The sequence below is a fragment of the Colobus angolensis genome, unplaced genomic scaffold, assembly GCF_000951035.1.
Source record: "Colobus angolensis palliatus isolate OR3802 unplaced genomic scaffold, Cang.pa_1.0 Scaffold3, whole genome shotgun sequence".
Taxonomy (NCBI): Eukaryota; Metazoa; Chordata; class Mammalia; order Primates; family Cercopithecidae; genus Colobus; species Colobus angolensis.
In genome coordinates this window covers 4,714,098-4,735,547 of record NW_012116265.1, presented here as the reverse complement: position 1 = coordinate 4,735,547, position 21,450 = coordinate 4,714,098, and the positions used below count along the sequence as shown (strand labels likewise).

The window sequence follows — 21,450 nt, the reverse complement described above, 5'->3', positions numbered from 1 at the left end:
GTATCTTAGAGAACAGAAAGCTTGTCATATTCAATTGCTGTCTCACTAACAAAACTGATCGGCACTATATTAAATAGTTGCTCACTGTCATCCAGCACAGAATTTTGGGCTTTGAAATTTACAATGTTTTTTTGGTTGTTAGGTAATTAGAGCCTGCTTAGTCAATCAACATCAGTAAAAACTAGATTAAGAAGAAAGTTGTAGTATTGAGAAGATTGTATTTCAAATTGCATGTCATATTGAAATACAAACTTTATGAGAACATTGGTTCCCAAATAACTTTAAATGTACTCTGAATTTTCAGTTCTCTTATTTTCTGTGTTTTGTGAAGCATTTATTATTAACATAATTTTGGCAAGGTATCAGTGGTTAATTGTATTTCATGAGGAATGTTGTCTGTATTTATCACAGACTCATGTTATTAAGTCCTGTCATAGGTAAAGAATTCTTTTACCAAAAAAAAAAAAAATCACAAATATAGTGCTGATATATGTTCATACGCCTTTGGTTTTTCTTTTCTTTATTTTTATACACAGGCAAGGGCACTATTACAAACTGCATCATCTCTAGCACCCCATATGTATGAACCGCATTTTAATTTTGCAACAATCTCTGATAAGGTATTCTTTCTTTAATAATTTTTCATCTGATCTCTTCTTTTTTGTTTTCTTGGTTTTAAAAAATGTACAGATAAATAAGGAAATTCTAACCTCATCTTCCTGAAAGAAATGACCTTTTAAAACTCTTAATTACTATATTTATTTATACATCTTTACTTCAAGGGACAGTTTTTAAAACTTTTAATTTATTGCTGAATATTGACTAAACTCCATTATAGATTATAGAATTATTTTATGTTTTGAAATATGGCATTTAGTCATTGAAGAAATTCTCATTTAATAACTCCTGGTTTGGGAAGTATTTAGCTATTGGCTTTTACAGCAACAAAATCCTGTGTATTATTAGTAGATCATATTGCCACCAAGTTTCTGGTACAATTGCTGTAAAATTAGTGATATTCTAATGTGAAAGCTATCTTAGCTATGAAAAATATGGGGGAAATGAAACTTAATACTGTATTGCAAGTCAGTTAGTATCCAAAAGCTAAAGGGAACCACATGCCATTTTTAACAATAAGAAAACAAGCAAAAGACATCTGATAACTAGCTTGTACTTGGAAGGTGAGTCTGTTTTGAGAATAAGGAAATGGCTAAAAATATTTGTGATGTAAATTAGGGTCTTGATAGACTGTAAGATATTTATAAAGATGTTATTTTTCATAGCATAAATATGAAGTCATCTACACTGTCATTTCTATATTGAAAATAAAATAAGCTGTCATTCATGAGTTGTAATTATTGAGCACCCGTAAGTACCAACCACTGTTCTGGGTGCTTTACATACTTTCTCTAATTCTCCCAACTACCCTGCCTTCCTCACTCATTTTTTTCATGACCGATGTTCTGTTTATTGAGCCTTTGCTATATACCAGGCCCTGTTTTTGGCACAGAGGATGTAATGATGAGTAAAAGACAAAAACCTGTACCTCAAGCAGCTTAATTTCTAATGGAACCCAAGGCTTAAAGAGGTTGAAAGACTTCTGCGTCCTGTGGCAGTGGTAGATTTCAGATTCACACCCAGATCCCAATGATGTCCATGTGTTTCCCACTGCACTGTGCTACTGCTTAGTTAAACCCCTAAGAAGGCTGGCTTACCTTCAGGAATAGCACCACATTTTAATAATACATAACTCAAATGTGATATCTTCTTTAAGCAAAAGGCTACACTTCCGTAACAGAAAACAATATATTAAAAAGAAGTGTTATGATTTAAAAAAGGGAACTTAATTTCTGTTTTAATACATATATATTGTTACCAGAAATCTACCAGAATTTATCTAGATTTTTTGAGTATATACACCAAAAAGCCCTTCCTTTTTAGAACATATCCATGAATGAAGATATACTCAGACTATAATTAATAATTTATTGTATATTCCAAAATACCTAGAAGATTTGGAATACTCCCAACACAAAGAAATTATAAATGTTTGAGGTGACGAATACCCCAGTTACCCTGATTTGATCATTATACCTTGTATGCTTGTATCAAAATATTGCATGTACCTCATAAATATAAGTTATTATGTATCAATAAAAAGGATGCATTCAGACAGTATGTGTGTTTTTCTTTGGGAATTTATATCAAGTTCATTGAAAAGCAGAGACATGCTTTATAAACTTTTAAAACCAGATATTTTCCCAACATTATTGTGCCAGCACCACTTAAAACCTCTCAAAACATGTTATTATGCCTTAAATACAGGAGTTTTTGCTTAAATTTTCTGTCTAAAAGGTAACAACTCTAATCAAAATATGTTTTTGTTTGTGGTACCTTACAGATAGTTTTCTCTGAGTTTTCTGAGCTATCTAGAGCTGGCTGTTTCAGCATGCAAATATCATTTTACATTTATAATACTATCATCAGTGACAGGAAAAGAAAACATAGGTTTCTAAATTCATTACCAGACAGCTGTAAATTGTTTATATAATTGGTTATTTTATCTTTCTCACATACTTTTCAAGATGGAATTATAATCTAGAATTCTAAAATCAAAGTAGCACAATTAAGCAATTCGCCTTTAAGAATCCTTTGAGTTGTGATGTCGGTTGTGGGCTTGTTAAAAAAAAAAAAAAAAAGGAACCCTTTGAATTTCTACAGCATGCAGACACTATGTCTTATATTCTTTTTTACTTCCTTATTCATTTTTTCTGATCTCATTCTATGGTCTTATTCTTGTATTTTTTGCAGATTGGAGATCTGCAGAGAAGCTATGTTGCTGCGCAGAAGTCTGAAGCAGCATTTCCAGACCATGTGGACACACAACATTTAATTAAACAATTAAGGCAGCATTTTGCTATGCTCTGATTGTTCCTGAGACCACATATGTTCTTATGAAGAGGCATTATGCCAGGGGAAAGAAGTACTATGTCTGTGTATGTATGTATATAGTGTAATACATATATTTTACAAGCCTGTCCTTGATATTAGTGAAGGTGATATATAAGGGTGACACAGAATGTATAATGCAAATTTCATAGTAATCGTAACTTTATAAAATAATATAAAATACAGGATTTAAACCTTTCTAAATAGATCATGAAACTTTCTCCCACATTGTATAGTAGATGTTTGTTTATAATGTTTACAAAACATTTTGGTGAATTCCCTCAATGTTTTATAAATGTACATTTTTTAAGGCCTTAAGCTGACTATTAGCCATCATGTAGCTTAAGGAGTCTGAAATCTGCCATTAAAACTGCACCTTTAAGCCAGGTGTAGTAGCATGTGCCTATGGTCCCAGCTACTTGGGAGGTGGAGGTGGGAGGATTATAAATAGAGACTTTCCTTTAGACTTTAAAAGTGTATTTAAAACTATTTTTATTAAATACTTTGTGACTTCCTATTAAGTTTTAAAATAAATCAGTGTGTATAACACCATGATTTCATTATTTTTTATGAGTTTTTATTTTAGTCATCTCAGGTGAAACAGGTTTTACAGAAGTTCAGTAATCTTAGAAATTGTCATTATTTTAATTTTATTTCAAATGATGTACCACCAATTCTGCTTTTTCCTAAAAAGTGATTTATGGGATGTCACATTATTAATATAAGAATATCCAGATTAGAAGTAGAGTCGTAGGCCAGGAGTCCCACTTCTGGTCAGCCACAGCATGGAAGTGAGCGATATTCCAGTACCATGCATGGTATAGCAGTCCTAGAAAGGCTCTTGAACTTTTCTCTGCCTTATTTAGTGGAACACTCATTACAGTGTTCACACAAGGAAATAATGTGAATGGGACAGGACCACTCAAACTCATACTTTGGACTTTGGGATCTCCATGTTATTTTCCATTTTTTTTAACTTGAGGAAAACTATTTGATAGATACTTATATTCTGTTCAGATTTGTATAAATTGTGTACTCAGCTGACAGAACAAAAAAATTGAATTCAAGGAATGATAGCTTGCTCAAGGCTAGAATTCATTACAGACAAGAAAGCAAGGCCCCACATCACACAGCTAGTTGAGGGTACATCCATGGCTGCAGCCCAAGGTCTTGTTCCTGCACCTTAGACTTGAACGTTTCTTGGTTCTCTGTGATGTGTTAGTGCTTATTTAGCCCTTGAGAATTTCCTCAGGTACTATCACATTTCCTAATATTGTAGTCAATATTCAGATTCAAATGGTATAATGTGAATCATTTTCTTAATTTAAAATGAGAACTAATAAGAATGGCTAAACATTTACTGAGGATGTTGAATATTCCCACTGTTCTAAGCACTTTATGGGAATGAATTCATTTCATTCCCACCGTAGTCCTATGCAGGCTGTTATTATTCCCATTTTACTTATGAGAATACTGAGGCATAGAAAAAAGCTTATTGAACTAGTAGTAAGTGCCAGATTCAGGTTTAGGCAGTGTGGCCCCTTGAGTATGTGCTCTTAATCACTATGCCAAATCACCTCTCTGTGTTTCTGCTGTAAATAAATCTACCACCATTTAAAATGAACATTGTATGTGTCAGGAAAACTGAATAATAAGGGTATATTAACACAGCAAAAAATAAATGATTCAATTTTCCTAAGGTGATAATGGCGGCATTTTGTCTTGAATTTCTGTGAATTCAGTGTGAGCACCAAGGCAAAGAATGACTCACAGTGGCTCAGGGCAGAATGATGACATAGCACCATGGATGACTGTATCAAAGCAACATTCAGGATGTCTTTGTAACGTTTCTTATGAACTGCGTAACTTCTGGCTTCTGTGCCAGCATTTCTGTAGAAAAAACAGAAAGAACGCTAATAATTGTTTTCCAGTTTTCCATTGTGGCTAAAGAGGCATTCAATCCATAAATACAAATTGTTCAACCAAAATTCTCATCATCGAGCTTACTTCTAACTGATGAAAGTGAGATCTGGCAAGAAGGCTTCCTGTGCTGAAACATTACCGAGGTTAGAAGTTCTTCCTTCTTTACAAATGTGTCATGGCTGAGCCAGTCCCTGTAGTGATAACTCTTCCATTGCATTTCTGAGTGTTTTTTCCCAGGCTCAGTTTGTCCATCAGAATACAATTTATGGCCTACAGATAAGAAAACTAATAAAGGCAGCATGTCACTACATTATTATTATTATTAAGACAGAGACTTGCTCTGTCGCCCAGGCTGAAGTGCAGTGGCGTAATCTTGGCTCACTGCAACCTCTGCCTCCCAGGTTCAAGCAATTTTCGTGCCTCAGCCTCCCAAGTAGCTGGGATTACAGGCATGCACCACCACACCCAACTAATTTTTGTATTTTTAGTAGAGATGGGGTTTCATCATGTTGCTCAGGCTGGTCTGGAACTCCTGGCCTCAAGTGATCCACTGCTATGGCCTCCCAAAGTGCTAGGATTGCAGGTGTGAGCCACTGCACCCAGCGTCTCTGCATTTTAAAGTAGTTTCCACCACCAACTCTTTACTACAATGAGGGATTTCTGTCAGGGCCTTTCAGCTGGGATTGAGTTTAAGCATTCAGAAAACAAATATTTTAGGAAGACTGGCAGGACTAAACCTTGGAAAATGACCCAGAAATCAAGTATAGGAAAAAAAGCCATCACCAAATAATTTTGTATTCTAGGAAATAGAGAAATTGGAATGTTTCATGTTTATGTTCCTTGCAGAGTTCCAAAATGGTCATCTAGGCTCAGATTTGAGGGGGAAAAATTTATTTAGCAATTTGAAAATAACTGCAGTTTCATCTCTCTCCATATAGATGGCATTCGTCCTATTTTTAGCTAAATAAAAACAACATTTTTGAGAGAGACTATCATTTCACTTATTTGATGTCAAAGCCAATCCTTGAAATGAAAGAGTAGACGTGTTGTTATAATCCTTGGGAATTATGTTTCTCACAATGTGATCCTTTTCTTTATCTGAATCTAATTCTGACTAATAAGGAAAAATGGATTATTAAATGAAAACAGTGGGAACTCTTGGTGAAAGCAACCATGTTATCTTAGAGAAGACGCTAGACTGAGACAGATTTTAGAAGAATTTTGTTTTCTTTTTAAATCAGAAAGAGAGACCCTCTTCCAATATTTGACCATCAAGTTTTTATGGAGTCCAGCACCTTGCAACTGTCACTGCCCCCAAACCCCACCCTTCTTCTGATCTAATAGCTTCAATTTATTTCTCTCTAGTGGATTATCTCTTTTTAAAAAAATCACATTTCCTTTAAGCCCGCCTTCCTTTTTAAAAATAGACAATATAAGTGTTTATTAAAATAAAGGAAGAAAAATAAGCAAATAACCTGAAAAGGAAACTCACAAAAGAAATTAAAATGGTTGATAAACATATGTAACCAAAAAATCTTTGATAGCTGAAAATGAAATTAATTCAAGAAAAAGATACATTTTTAACCTCTTCAGAGAACAAAGATTTGAAATGTTTATTATATATGAGGTAAAGGTGCCGTCAAAATTCGCTGATGGGCATATATATTGTTACAATCTTGAGAGTAGTGTGGCAAATTTTATTAAATTCCATCCATTTCTCTTGTGTGTGTGTTTCTTTTTTTCTTCCACTTTTAAGTTCCAGGTGTATGGGCAGGATATGCAGGTTTGTTACATAGGTAAACGTGTGCCATGGTGGTTTGCTGCATGGGTCAACCCATCACCTAGGTATTAAGCCCAGCATCCATTAGCTATTCTTCCTGATGCTCTCCCTACCTCTACCGTCCCCACAACAGGCCCCAGTGTGTGTTGTTCCCCACCCACCACATGTCCATGCATTCTCATTGTTCAGCTCCCACTTAAAAGTGAGAACATGTGGAGTTTGGTTTTCTGTCCCTGCATTAGCTTACTGAGGATAATGGCTTCCAGCTCCATCCATGTCCCTGCAAAGAACATGACCTCTTTCCATTTTATGGCTGCAGAGTATTCCATGGTTTATACGTACCACATTTTCTTTATCCAGTCTATCCTTGATAAAACCTGCCCCCTTTTCTAGTACCACCCTATCTCCTTTGTCACAGGTCTTAAAAGGCTAGATGACTTTTGTTACCTACTTCCTCATCTTTCATTCATTCCTCAACACTCTTTAATCTGGAGTCTACTTCTACCACTCTAGAAACTGCTTTCACTGAGGTCACGAGTAGCTCCCAATCCAGAGGTCACTTTTTTAACATAACTTTTTTTGAGATATTATTCATATACTATATGATTCCTCTTTTTTAAAAAAGTATACCCAATGGTTTTTAATATATTCACAGTTGAGCAATCATCATTACAATCAATTTTAAGACACTTTCAGGTTGGGTACAGTGTCTCATGCCTGTAATCCTAACACTTTGGGAGGCCAAGGCAGGAGAATTGCTTGAGCCCAGGAGTTTGAGACCAGTGTGGGCAACATAGATCCATCTGATATGGTTTGGCTGTGTCCCTACCCAAATCTCAAATTGTAGCTCCCATAATTCCTCTGTATTGTGGGAGGGACCTGGGGGAGGTAATCAAATCATGGGGGTGGTTCTTTCCCATGCTATTCTCGTGGTAGTGAATAAGTCTCATGAGATCTGATGGTTTTATAAAGAGGAGTTCCCCTGCACATGCTCTCTCTTGCCTGCCTCCATGTAAGACATGACTTTGCTCCTCATTCACCTTCCACTATGATTGTGAGGCCTCCCCAGCCACATGAAACTGTGAGTCAGTTAAACCTCTTAACTTTATAAATTATTCAGTCTCAGGTATGTCTTTGTTAGTAATGTGAGAACAGGCTAATACAAAAAATTTAAAAATTAGCCTGGCACAGTGGTGCAAGCCTGTGGTCCCAGCTACTCAGGAGTCTGAGGTGGAAGGATCACTTGAGCTCAGGAGGTCAAGGCTACAATGCAATGTTCACACCACTGCACTCCAGCATGGATTACAGAGCAAGATCCTGTCTCAGAAACAATTTTTTTCTCATCATCCCCAAAAGGAATCTCATACCCATTAATAGTCACTTCCCATAGCCCCACAATCCCATCCCTATCCCTGACTGTAGCCCTGGGCAACTACTAATCTACTTTGCTTCTCTGTAAATATACTGTATTAGTCCATTCTCACACTGCTATGAAGAAATACCCAAGACTTAGCAATTTGTAAAGAAAAGAGGTTTAATTGACTTCAGCATGGCTGGGGAGAACTCAGGAAACTTAACAATTATGATGGAAGGCACCTCTTCACAGGGTGTCAGGAGAGAGAATAAGTGCCAAGGAAAGGGGAAAGCCCCTTATAAAACCATCAGATCTCATGAGAACTCACTATCACAAGAACAGCATGAGAGAAACTGCCCCCAGTATTCAATCATTTCCACCTGGTCCTGCCCTTAACACATAGGGATTATTGCAGTTCGAGGTGAGATTTGAGTGGAGACACAGCCAAATCATATCATTCTGCCCTGGCCCCTCCCAAATCTCATGTCCTTACATTTCAAAACATAATCATGATCTTCCAAGAGTCCCCCAAAGTCTTACCTTATTCCAGCAGGAACCTAAAAGTCCAAGTCCGAAGTCTTATCTGAGACAAAGCCAGTCTCTTCCACCTATGGAAATCAAAACCAAGTTAGTTACTTCCTAGATACAATGGAGGTACAGGCATTGGGTAAATGCACCCATTGCAAGTGAGAGAAATTGGTCAAAACAAAGGGGCTACAGTCCCGATGTAAGTCCAAAATCCAATGAGGCAGGAATTAAACCTTAAAGATCCTAAATAACCTTTTTTGACTCCATGTTTCACATTCAGGTCATGCTGATGCAAGAGATGGGCTCCCAAGGCCTTGGGCAGCTCCACCCCTGTGGCTTTGCAGGATACAGCCCCACTCCCAGCCACTTTCATGGGCTGGCATTGAGTGTCTGTGGCTTTTCCAGGCACATGATGCAAACTGGTGGATCTACCATTCTGGGGTCTGGAGCATGGTGGCCCTCTTCTCACAGCTCCTCTAAGCAATGCCCCAGTGGGGACTCTTCATGGGGGCTACAACCCCACATTTCCCTTCCACACTGCCCTAGCAGAGGTTCTCTATGAGGGCTCCTCATAGAGTGAGGGTCGTGATCAACTCAGTATACCACTGGAGGCTATATGAGTAAACGGCAAACTGTTCTCATGAAAGCAGGTTGTTAGCAAACTGACAAACTGTGTCTGCCACCCAGAAGGAATCCTGAGGGCAATCACGCCCCAAGCACAGTGTTGCTTGTGATTAGGCACATCTGAAGCCTGTTAACAATAATGTGAACCTGTGATCAATCAAGCAGCTGACCAATAATTACCTCCTCCTCCCTGCTCTTTCTACCCAATAAATATGAAGGGCTGTAGAAGCTCAGGGCGGCTGCCTTTGCTCACTAAAAGCAGGGAGCTCTCTTCTTCTTCCCTTGGCCCCTTCCTTTAAAACAGTTTCTTTTGTTTTAAGTTTTCATTTCTGTGTTTGTCCCCCTTCGTTCAGCCTTGTAATGACAGTCTCAAGTAGGAACAGTAATAACTGTTGTAATGATGGTCTCAAGTAGTAAGAGTAGTAACTGTCATAGTGGGGGTCTCAAGTAGTAACTGTCACAAATCTGCCACAGTCTTCCATGCGTCCTCTGAAATCTGGGTGGAGGTTCCGAAACCTCAATTTTTGTCTTCTGCACACCTGCAAGACCAACACCATGTGGAAGCTGCCAAGGATTGGGTCTTGCACCCTCTGAAGCAATGGCCTAAGCTGTACCTTGGCCTTTTAGCCATGGCTGGAGCAGCTGAGACACATGGCACCAAGTCTGGAGCTGCACACAGCAGAGGGGCCATGGACCCAGTCCATGAAACCATTTTTCCCCCTAGGCCTCCAGGTCTGTGAAGGGAGGGGCTGCCTTGAAGGTCTCTGACATGCCCTGGAGACATTTTCCCCATTGTCTTGGTGATTAATATTTGGTTCCTTGTTACTTATACAAATTCCTGCAGCAGGTTTGAATTTCTCCTCAGAATATGGGTTTTTCTTTTCTATCACATTGTCAGGCTGCAAATTTTCCAAATTTTTATGCTTTGCCTCCTCTTGAACACTTTGCTGCTTAGAAATTTCTTCCACCAGATACCCTAAATCATCTCTCTCAAGTTCAAATTTGCCAGACTCTTTGCTAAAGCATAGCAAGAGTGACCGTTGCTCCAGTTCCCAACAAGTTCTTCATTTCCATCTGAGACCACTTTAGCCTGGACTTCATTGTCCATATCATTATCAGCATTTTGGTCAAAGTCATTCAACAAGTCTCTAGGAAGTTCCAAACTTTCCCATGTTTTTCTATCTTCTTCTGAGCCTTCCAAACTGTTCCAACTTCTGCCTGTTACCCAGTTGCAAAGTCCCTTCCACATTTTTGGGTATCTTTATAGGAGCACCCCACTCTCTGTGGTACCAATTTAGTATATTAGTTCATTCTCACACTGCCATGAAGAACTACTGTGACTGGGTAATTTATAAAGAAAAGAGGTTTAATTGACTCACAGTTTCACAAGGCTGAGGAGGCCTCAGGAATCTTACAATCGTGGTAGGAGGCACTTCATCACAGGGCATCAGGAGAGAGAATAAGTGCTGAGTGAAGGGGGAAGCCCCTTATAAAACCATCAACTCTTAACTCACTATCACGAGAACTGCATGGGGGAAACTTGCCCCCATGATTCAATTATCTCCACCTGGTCCTGCCCTTAGCATGTGGATGTTATTACAATTCAAGGTGAGATTTGGGTGGGGACACAGAGCCAAACCATATCATCTACCTATTCTGGATGTTTCATATAAATTGTATGATATAATATGAGGTCTTTTGGGACTGACTTTTCTCCCTTAGCATAATGTTTTCCTATTTCATGCATAAGGTTTTCATATTTCATTCATGTTGTAGCATGTATCAGTATTTATTTCCTTTTTATTGCCAAATAACATTACATCATCTGGATATACCACATATATCCATGTATATGGATATTTGGATTGTTTCTACTTTGTGGATATTATTAGTATTGCTCCAGTAAACATTTATGTACAAGTTTTTCTGTAGATGTGTTTTTCTCTTGGACATATATCTAGAAGTAGACTTACTGGGTCATATGGTATCTATATACTTAACCTTTTGAGGAACTGCCAGAGTTCCAAAGTGGCTGCACCATTTTTCATTCCCACCATCAGTGTATAAGAGTTTCAATTTCTGCACATTCTCATGAGCATTTGTTATCTGTCATTTGGATTACAGTAAAAGTATAGGAAAAGATATATCATACTAAAACAAAAGGAAAGCTGAATTCTATATTAATATAAGGCCAAGTAGAGTTCAAAGTAAAGAATATTACTAGAAATAAGCAAAGGCCATTTAACAATGATTAAGTGAGTCAGTTCCTCAAAAGGACATAAAAATCCTAAATGTTTCTGTACCTAATAGCAGAACTTCAAAATACCTGGAGCAACAATGGATAGAAATGCAAGGAGAAATACACAAATCAACAAGTCGTCCATAGAAACATAGAAAAAGAAGACCAAGTTAATCTCAAAATAAGCATAATAAAAGAAATAACAAATACTACAGTGGAAACCTATGAAATAGAAAAGAAATAGAGAACCTTAGTGAAATCACAAGCTGGTTCTTTGAAGAGAGCAATAAAGTTGATAAGCCTCTAGTCAGAATAATAAGGAAAAAAGAACACACAAATTTCCAATTTCAGGCATGACAGAAATATTACTCTAGAATTTCACAAATATTAAAAGGCTAATAAAGACATTAAAAACAACTTTATGTCAATACATTCAACAGTTTAGATAAAATAGACAAATTCCTTGAAAGACACAAACTGTCAAAGCTTCTTCAAGAAGAAATGAATAACCCAAGTAGTCCTATATCTATTAAAGAAATTGAATTTGTAGTCAAAAACCTTCCCAGGCGCAGATAATTTTACTGGTTGATTCTACTAAACATTCAATAAATAAGTAATACAAATTCTACACAAACTCTTCCATAAAAATTGAAAAAGGACAAGTACTTTCAACTCATTCTATGAAGCCAGCATTATCCTGGTACCAAAATCCAGACACAGATAATACAAAAAAATACAACTATAGACACACCAATATCCCTTAAGAACACACATTTTTAAAAATTATTAACAAAAGGTCAGCAAATCAAATTTAAGAATGTATAAAAAACATTGATACATCCTGAGCAAGTACAGTTTATTCTAGGAATGCAAAAATATTTTAATATACAGCAGTCAATTAACATAATTCGCTAGATTAACTAGAAAGAAAAAATCATATGACCATCTCAATAGACTGAGAAAAAGCGTTTGACAAAATTTCACACCCATTTTTGATGGAAAAGAAAACATTCAGCAAACTAGGAATAGAAGAGAACTTCCTCAGTTTGGTAAAGGCACCTACAAAAAGCCTGTAGCTAGCTAATGTCATACTCAAAGGTGAGATACTGGAAAAGAACACTTTCCCCTATGATTAAGAAAAATGCAAGGTTGCTGGACTGGATGTTCTAACCAGTGAAATAAAGCAATAAATAAATAAAAGACATTTAGGCTGGAAAGAAAGATATAAAATGGCCTTTATTCATAGATGACATGATTATGTAGAAAAATTTCCATGAAGTCTACAAAAAATACTAGGACTAAAAAGTGAGTTTAGCAAGGTTGCAGGATACAGTATCAATATGCAAAAGTCTATTGTATTTCCATATGTTCACAATGAACAGTTGGAAATTGAAATTACAAAATCAATACCATTTACAGCAATATGAAGAATATGATACACACTTAGGGATAAATTTGACAAAATATATACAAGACTTCTACCAAATATTACTGAAAGAAATTTTTGAAGTCCTAAATAAATGACGAGCTATATTATGTTAATGGGTTGGAAGACTCCATAATGTTAAGATGTTATTTTCTCCCAGATTAATCTACATATTCAACACAGTCCCAATCCAAATCCTAGCTTGTTTTTGGTAGGAATTCACAGGCTAAGTCTAAAATTAAGATAGAAATGCAAAGATGCAGTACTAATCCAAACACTGTTAAAAAAGAAGAATAAATTTGGGATTCACATTATCTAATTTCAAGGCTTATGTAAAGCTACCATAATCAGTACATTGTGGGTTTCTTCTCAATATAGACAAATAGATTGATGGAACAGATCTAAAGAGTCAGAAATAGAGCCTCACATGTGTGGAAAACTGATTTTTGACAAACGTGCAAGGACAAAGGGTAATTTTTTCAATATGATGAAACAATTAGATATCACATGCAAAAAATGAACTTTGGCTGGTAGTCTGCACCATATACAAAATTTAACTCACAATGGATGAGTTAAATTTTATACTTACCTATAAGTATAAAACTTTTAGAAGAAAACATAAGAGAAAATCTTTGTTAGTTTGGGTTACACAAAGACCTCCTAGCTACACAAAAACACAATTAAAAATAGAAAAATGGATAAATTTGACTTCATGAAAATTAAACTCTGTGCTTCTGTGGACATTGTTAAGAGAATGGAAAGAAAAGCCACAAGCTGTGAGAAAATATTTGCAAATATTATATCTGATAAAGGATTTGCATCCAGAATATATAAACAACTCTCAAAACAATATGAAAACAATGCAATTATAAAGTAGGCAAATAATTTAAATGAACATTTCAAAGAAGCTATATAAATGGCAAATTAGCACATGAAAAGATATCTAACACCATTAGTTCTTTAAAAATGTAAATTCAGATTAAATTAGGATGTCTGCAATTAAAAAGATGGCCCATATCACCAGTTGGTTAGCATGTGGAACAAATGGAACTTGGAAATCATATATTCAAGAAAAGACTTGGACATTAGTGTTCATAGCAACTTTATCTGTAAAGTTCCTGACTGGAAACAATCCACATATCTGTCAACAGATAAATGGATAAATAAACTGTGGTATGTACACATAATGGAATACTATTTGGGAATAAAAAGGAATGAACTATTGATAATACATAACAATGTGGATGAATCTCCAAATAATTGTGGTGAGTAAAAGAAGCTAAGCAAAAAGAAATACATACTGTATTATTCCATTTATAGAAAATTTTAGAAAATGCAAACTATATTGTCAGAAAGCAGATCAGTGGTTGCCTGGAGACAGGGTAATGGCTTCACCAATGTATACATATGTCAATCATATCACATTTTACACTTTAAATATATGCATGTATATCCAGTATACCTCAATAAAACTGTTTTTTAAAAAGATAACTCATAGAACTCTGCACCTTAGTGAAAGTTTTACTCTATGTTGATTATACCTCAATAGAACTAATTTTAAAATAGAAATATTCCAGTTAACTAAAATGCCATGTTATTTTTTACAGACTGTGTAACTGCAATAAAATTTTAAGAGCTCTGTAAACATTTTTTGTTTTTATGCATATGCAATAGTTGTACCTATTTATGGGACACATGTAATATTTTCATACAAGCATGCAATTCATAATGATCAAATCTGGGCTATTGGGATATTCATTGCCTCAAACATTTATCATTTCCTTGTGTTGGGAGCATTCCAAATCTTCTCTTCTAGCTATTTTGAAATATATAATAAATTATTGTTAACTACTATTAAAATTTTTTTGAGACAGGGTCTGTCACCCAGGCTGGAGTTCAGTGGCACAATCATAGCTCACTGCAGCCTCAAACTCCTGGACTCAAGTGATTCCCCCAATCTCAGCCTCCTGAGTAGCTAGGACTACCTGTGCATGCCATCATGCCCAGCTAATTTAAAGAAACATGTTTTTAAATCTTTCATAGAGAGAGGGTCTCACTATGTTGCCGAGGCTGGTCTTGAACTCCTGGCTTCAAGTGATCCTCCCACCTTGGCCTTCCAAAGTGCTGGGATTATAACCATGAGCCACCATGACCAGCCATAAATGTTTTTTAAATGAATAAGCATTGGGAGCATATGGGAGAAATCAGTGGATGAAGTGCCTTACCTTGAAGAATAAGTAGGATTTTGACAACCAGAGAGGAGGAGCAGACCATGGAGTGGCATTCCAGGCAAAGTTAATGAGTGAACAGATTTGGGAGCCACTAGAATATGAACTTGGCTATAAGGTAGTTGAGCAATAGCAGTGAGAGTAGGTTGGTCATGAGAGCTAAGTTCAGTGAGACGGGGAAGGATTGGAGTGTAGAAGGTTTTGAATCCCAAGCTAAGGAGTTTAAGTTTTAACTGAAGGTTGAAAAGGAAGCAGGTATTTTGTAAACACTGATCTGGAGACAATATTTGGGATCAGCTGGCGAATACAAAGTTAGGTATAGATTTAAATCAGGTTTCCTAGGAAGAGTATGAAAATGAATATGTTTATACTAGATAATAAATAAAATTTTCTAAACCGCGTAGCATATGCATCTAGTAGGATAATTCACACCACACTTTGCTTGGTTACACCCTTTTCTCTTTCCCATCTGTGCTCAAAAGCATAAACATTTGCCTAGATGACTAGTCACATCTCATGCAAAGAACACTGAATCTCACAGATGGTGCTTCATTAATTAGTTTGCAACTAATAGTTTTCTTAACAAGATTGCTGTCTTTTTATAAATGCAGGACTACTAGTTATATGGCAGTTTTATATTTTAGCAAACAGCAATTGTGGGGAAAGTAACAGTTACCTCAGGTTACAATTTTATCCATTGTAATATTTGTTACAACATTTGAATTAGTGCCTAGAGCTGTGGTGATGCTGACATACCTTACAGTTTGAGAACCACTTTGCTAGATGGCATCTAAGAGCACCCTCCCCACTAAATTCCTCAAAAGACTCAAATGCATGAATCTTCCTCAAGAAGAAATAGATAACCTAAATAGCCCTATATCTATTATCTGCCTATTAATACTCCAGTGGGAGATATCCAATGGGAGGTGCTCCAGGATCCTTAAGACAGAGGGTTTTAAACCAAATGATCCAGGCCACCTTTGGGGGCTTCCATAAAACACTTGTGAACAGATGAAGAGAGAGAAAACATCATAACATAAATTATTATGTATTAGACGCCTGTTGCAAGTAATCACAACTCTACAAGTTATCTATCATGAACCTAATTTTTCTGGTGATAACCTCACAAAGGGTAGGTAACTTGACTAAAGTTATACAGATAGTAAAGGCAGATAGTGGGAATCTCAGCATCTTGGCGTGCTGTCTTCTTTCAACCTGTTGAGAAAAGATCAACCATGCTAAAAGCAGAAGATGAGGTGGCAGCTCCCCACACGTCTGATAAACATTGAGATATCACAGGGAATACATGGTTCACAAATGATCCAATGTCTCCGATCAGAATGGGTCCTGGTAGTGCCACAAGTTCTATGAGCCACAGTGTGCTTTCACAAGCTTCTCTGATCCTTTCAGCAGCCTGTGGGACTAGCAGCCCAGCAATCTGAATCCCCATCTTACTGATGAGAAGAACAAACATCAGAGAGATAAAATGATCCACTCACAGTCACACAACTGGTAAGAGACAGACTGGGGACTTAAATACAGATCTTCTGTTCCCGACCAAACCAGTACATTCACTTTCCCGACCATACACAGCCTGATGATAATATAGAGACCAACAGAAAGGCAAAGCTGAATTAATTAAACTTGCCAGTAAAGGGAGAACTTTGATTGGAAACACAGTCACCTCCAACAGCAGTGAACACCTCTTAGACACATTCAGCGTGTCCATCACTTGAAGCAGGAGAAGATCCTGACTGGCACAGATAGAAATGTGCTGCATTAATATTCTCTGTATTCTGACCTGTCTGAGCTTACAGCAGGCTTATTTTGATTTTATAGTCCCTAATAGGGTTTCAACTGGAAAAAAATTTCTCAAGGACTTTGATTGAAAATAACACATGTTGTTAGTACCGTACTCTTTTTGATACTGATTCCTCAGAACAAGGCTCCTTGCTTTTATATCCTTGAAGCTCATGCAAGCAGCTCTTCCCAGTGTACAGTGACATTCACCAGCAGATGCAGGCGAAGGGACAGAGCTGAGAAAATCTGAGATGTCTGGGACACTAAGAGGTCCACTATTAGCATGAAATTTGAAGTAATAGCCTTCTGTTTTTCCCCCCTTTAAAATAGCCATGTAAATTGACTGAAAAGCACATCTGAATTTGTTTTAAAATAAAAATAATATGGGCATGGTACCTTCACATAAAGCAGCTGTTCCAGAACAAAGGTGTGTGTTTTAGCCGGTAGTTTCCCCAGTAGTCCCCACACGTAGTCTCTTCTCAGCTCTAGGTGGAAGAATTAATTGGGTGAACCTTGCTTTGTTTTGCGCCTTCCTCTCCTTGCCTGCCCCCGTGACTTCCCCAGCCTCCTTTCCCCTGCACTGGGCTCAGGGTGCTCCCCCACCCTGCGCAGCAGCATCTCCTGTTCCAGAGCCTCGTCTCCTCTCACCAACATGTGTCAATTCTGTCTTTCCTCATGATTATGCCAAATCACCATCTAATTCTCCCTCCTAAGTAAAAGACTTGTATTTTCACATGGGGTTTCAGGCAATATGGCAGAATTATATGTGAGGTATCTTGAGGCAAGACAAACCTTGCGGCATCCCTCAACTCACTTCATGACACCAACTGCCTTGGCAGGGATACTGCTCTTGCAAATTCCAAAGTCAGTGGAGTATTTGGTGATGTTATCGTAGCAGAAAGCCATAATGTTTTCGATCCTATTTATTCAAATTGCTTTTCCAGGCTTTCACCACAGGGCTGCCTTTAGAGCTATACTGGATAGGGTTTAATTTCCAAATCTGATAGGGGGGATATGACAACAATGACAGGGGAATTGTAAGAAAGGTGGATCTGGTTCATACTGGTCTCCAGGTTCCTAGGAGACCAGAAAATAATGGCTATAGTACTTGATTTACCCTTTGAGAAAACCATTGCTTACTGAGTTTGAATCTGCTTCTACTACGTCCTGTTAAAACTCTCAGGACCTACTCTCCCTTGAGTAAAAGTGTTAATTACATTTTCAAAGCTGTAAACTCAACACAATGTTCTTGGAAGACAGTGGGAGGATGCGTAAGTGTTTGGAGACGCTTTCTGCTCTGGCTTTGCTCATGCATCCATTTCTGCCCACATGGTGCCACACAGATTATACCTTGGGGTTCTGTGGGGTGCTTTCTTTGCGTATCCGTGTGCGCGCACGAGCACATGTAGGTGTATGTATGGAGAGGGAGATCATATTCTTTTGTTGTTGTTGTTTGCAAGTTAATCTGAAGATTCTGAAAGTCGCTATGTAGATGACACTTGGGAAATAAAAATCTTTGATTTGCTTTTAATATAGTAATATAATCATGGGGCCTCAATCTGCTACATAGAATAGACATACTTTTGTGGTGCTAGCAGAGCCCATGCACTGTCTTGGAAATACCTGTTTCCTATCTACAGACACTGTTTCATCATGTCCCTGCTGCTCTTCTTCCAGCCACAGCTAATGGGGCCAGGAGTAGCAAATTCATTGTCCAAGAGTAGCAAATTCAAATAATTCCTTGCCTCTTCCCAGGTCGCTGGTAATCCTCGGTATCCTTCAGCTTGCAGCTGCATCACTCCAGTCTCTGCGTCTGTCACAGACACACAGGTGGCCTCCTCCCCTGCATCTGTATGTGTCCTCTCTCTCTCTCTTTTTTTTTTTTTAAGACAAGGTCTCACTGTTGCTCAGCACTAACCTGATTCTGCTGCATGCTGGCGTACACTAGAACTGAAAGGCAGAGGTGAGTCAGGGTTGCCTGGAGAAGAGTTGAAGAACGTTGCTTTTAGCATCTCTCTACTGATTTGGAAGTTTGACAGTCTCTCTGTGTCTTTTTAGTAGTTTTTCTTAATATTTAAGAGGTATACTCAATTTGAATCTACATTTAATATTTCCATCTTCTTCCTGCGTAATTCAAAACCCTCCAATTGTAGGTGCTGTTACATGCCCAGGGTTTTAATTTCACCTTGTTTCTGTATCCCACAAAGCAGTCACTTGTCACTGTTATTGCTAATGATAGTTTAGATTTACCTATATGATTACCAATGTCTTTGTTCACTGTCCTTCTTGAGACTGGTCACATCTTGTATCAGTCTATTCTCAGGCTGCTAACAAAGACATACCCGAGACTGGGTAATTTATAAAGGAAACAGGTTCAATTGACTCACAGATCCACAAGGCTGGGAAGGCCTCACAATCATGATGGAAGACAAAGGAGGAGCAAAATCACATCTTACATGGTGGCAGCAAGAGGGCATGTACAGGGAAGCTCACCTTCATAAAACCATCAGATCTCGTGAGACTTATTCATTATCATGAGATCAACATGGGAAAAACCCACCCCCATGATTCAATTACCTCCCACCGGGTCCCTCCCATAACACGTGCAGATTATTCCAATTAGAGGTGAAATTTGAGCGGGGACACAGAACCAAACTATATCACATCTTATTATGAAGTCTCAGGGAGATTTACCCTACATTTGGTATGTGATCTATGGACAAATAAAAAGGCAGGTTTTCCATATGACAGATACCAAATGTTTTCTCTTTCTGTAACACACAAGTTGCTTTATCTATTTCATCTATTTTATTATTCAATATATTTGTGTCTTTACTGCCTTTTTGTCTATGAAATTTGTCAGATTCCGAAAGCATCCTTATTGATACACTATCTCACAGCATTTTGATTTGGGTAGTACATAAAATTATGTGTGTGCACATGTAAAACCTTTAGCTCAAGGCTTTTGTGCTTAATCCTCTCTTCTCTCCCCTCATAATGGCCCAAGCCTTTGATGACCTCCCATTCTATAGTGTCATGGTTCAAAATCCAGAGAAATACTTTCTTACCTTAACACGGTTTTACTCGGGGGATCCCACAGTCTGAAATCAAGGTATCAGCAGGGCTGTGCTCCCTCTGAAGGCTCTAGAGGGGAATCTTTTTTCACCTCTTCCCAGGTTGCTGGCAATTCTTAGTGTTCCTTACCCTATAGCTGTATCACTCCAGTCTCTGCCTCTGTCATCAGATGGCTCCCTCCCCTCTGTGTCTGTATGTGTCCTCTCTTCTTCTCCTACTTTTTTTTGTTTTTGTTTTTAGAGACAGGGTCTCATCCTGTCACCCAGGCTGGAGCGCAGTGGTGTGATCACAGCTCATTGCAGCCTCGAACTCCTGGGCTCAAGCAATCCTCCCACCTCAGCCTCCCACGTAGCTGGGACTACAGGTGCATGCCACCATAAGAACACCAGTCATTGAATGTAGGGCCCACTCTACCTCAGTATGGCCTCGTCTTGATTTAAGTAATTATATCTGCAAAGACACTATTTCCACATATGGTTATATTCAGAGGTTCCAGGTAAACATGAATATTTGGGGGACACTATTCATTCCACCATGGGGCGTGATGTGTGCAGGGGTGTGGTGGTCTCATTGTCTGAATGAAGTCCATCACTCCCTATCACTTTTAATGAGGTCAGTAATGCCCGAAAGGGGATTTTAAGGAAACTTAGGGAGCAAAAGATCTTAGTAGATGTTGTAGCATAGAATGCTGCTCTGGGCATAGTGAGCCTTGATGGAAAAAGTATTTCAATAAAAGAGACTGAAGTTCGTTTGTGAAAATTGGAAAGGTACTGGCTGTACACCCTGCAGAGCCCGGAAAAATGAACCTCCTCCTCACCCTCTTTTTTATGTTCTTGGTAAACAGCTCTGACTCAAAGGAAGAATACGCTGCCAGCCAGGGACGATGTTTACACCGAAGTCCACATGGGAGTGACAAAAACCTGCTGGGAGGCTTTGGTGGGTTGTTTTTAAACTGTGTTAATAATAAGGGCTATTATACATATGACAGAATTATTGTAGAATCGGGGCCTATTGCCTTGGTCTGTGTTGAACATATAGGCTCAAAGTTCTGGAGCAGGGATGGCTGGCAAGCGAAGGGATGTTACCAGGCAGAGCAGAAGGGATTGTCTTGGGAAGAATATTTAAGTGACATTTATTCATTCAACAAACACTCACTGAAGGCCTACCCCCTGTGTGGCAGGCACTGCATTAGACTATGTATCTCTCCTTCAATATAACTCATATATCATATACAGGCATAATAGTTTATGGTTATTTACTCAAAAAATATGAGTAAGCTCATGTGAGGATAACGTAGCAAAGCTTCGAACACTGAGTTAACTAAAGCATGGGAAATTGATATGAAATAACGAGGCATCGTGCCTGGAGTGAAATGGAACGTGTCAGGGTTTGTGTGAGGCTCAGACTCAGACAAGATCAGGATGAAGTCTAGGAACGATGGTATTTAAATCTACTAATCTAAGATGATTCCTTAGCCAGGGTCACATTAGGTGTTGTGGAAAGATCAAGAGAAAAGAAACAGTA

General features: G+C 38.0%; 1 protein-coding gene across 7 annotated transcripts in view; it reads left to right on the top strand.

Annotated features, from left to right (window-relative positions):
- Nucleotides 1–3,509, top strand: part of TTC8 (tetratricopeptide repeat domain 8) — a 55,918-nt gene extending 52,409 nt beyond the window's left edge. For 5 of the 7 annotated variants that reach the window (XM_011949442.1, XM_011949439.1, XM_011949437.1 and 2 more), the window contains 2 exons: nt 537–620; nt 2,812–3,509. In XM_011949442.1, the coding sequence (XP_011804832.1) occupies nt 537–620; nt 2,812–2,928 (201 nt within the window). In that variant the 3' untranslated portion in view covers nt 2,929–3,509. The remainder of the gene's footprint in view (nt 1–536; nt 621–2,811) is intronic. The other 2 variants (XM_011949436.1, XM_011949440.1) reach the window with 2 other exon arrangements.
- Nucleotides 3,510–21,450: the final 17,941 nt, after the last annotated feature.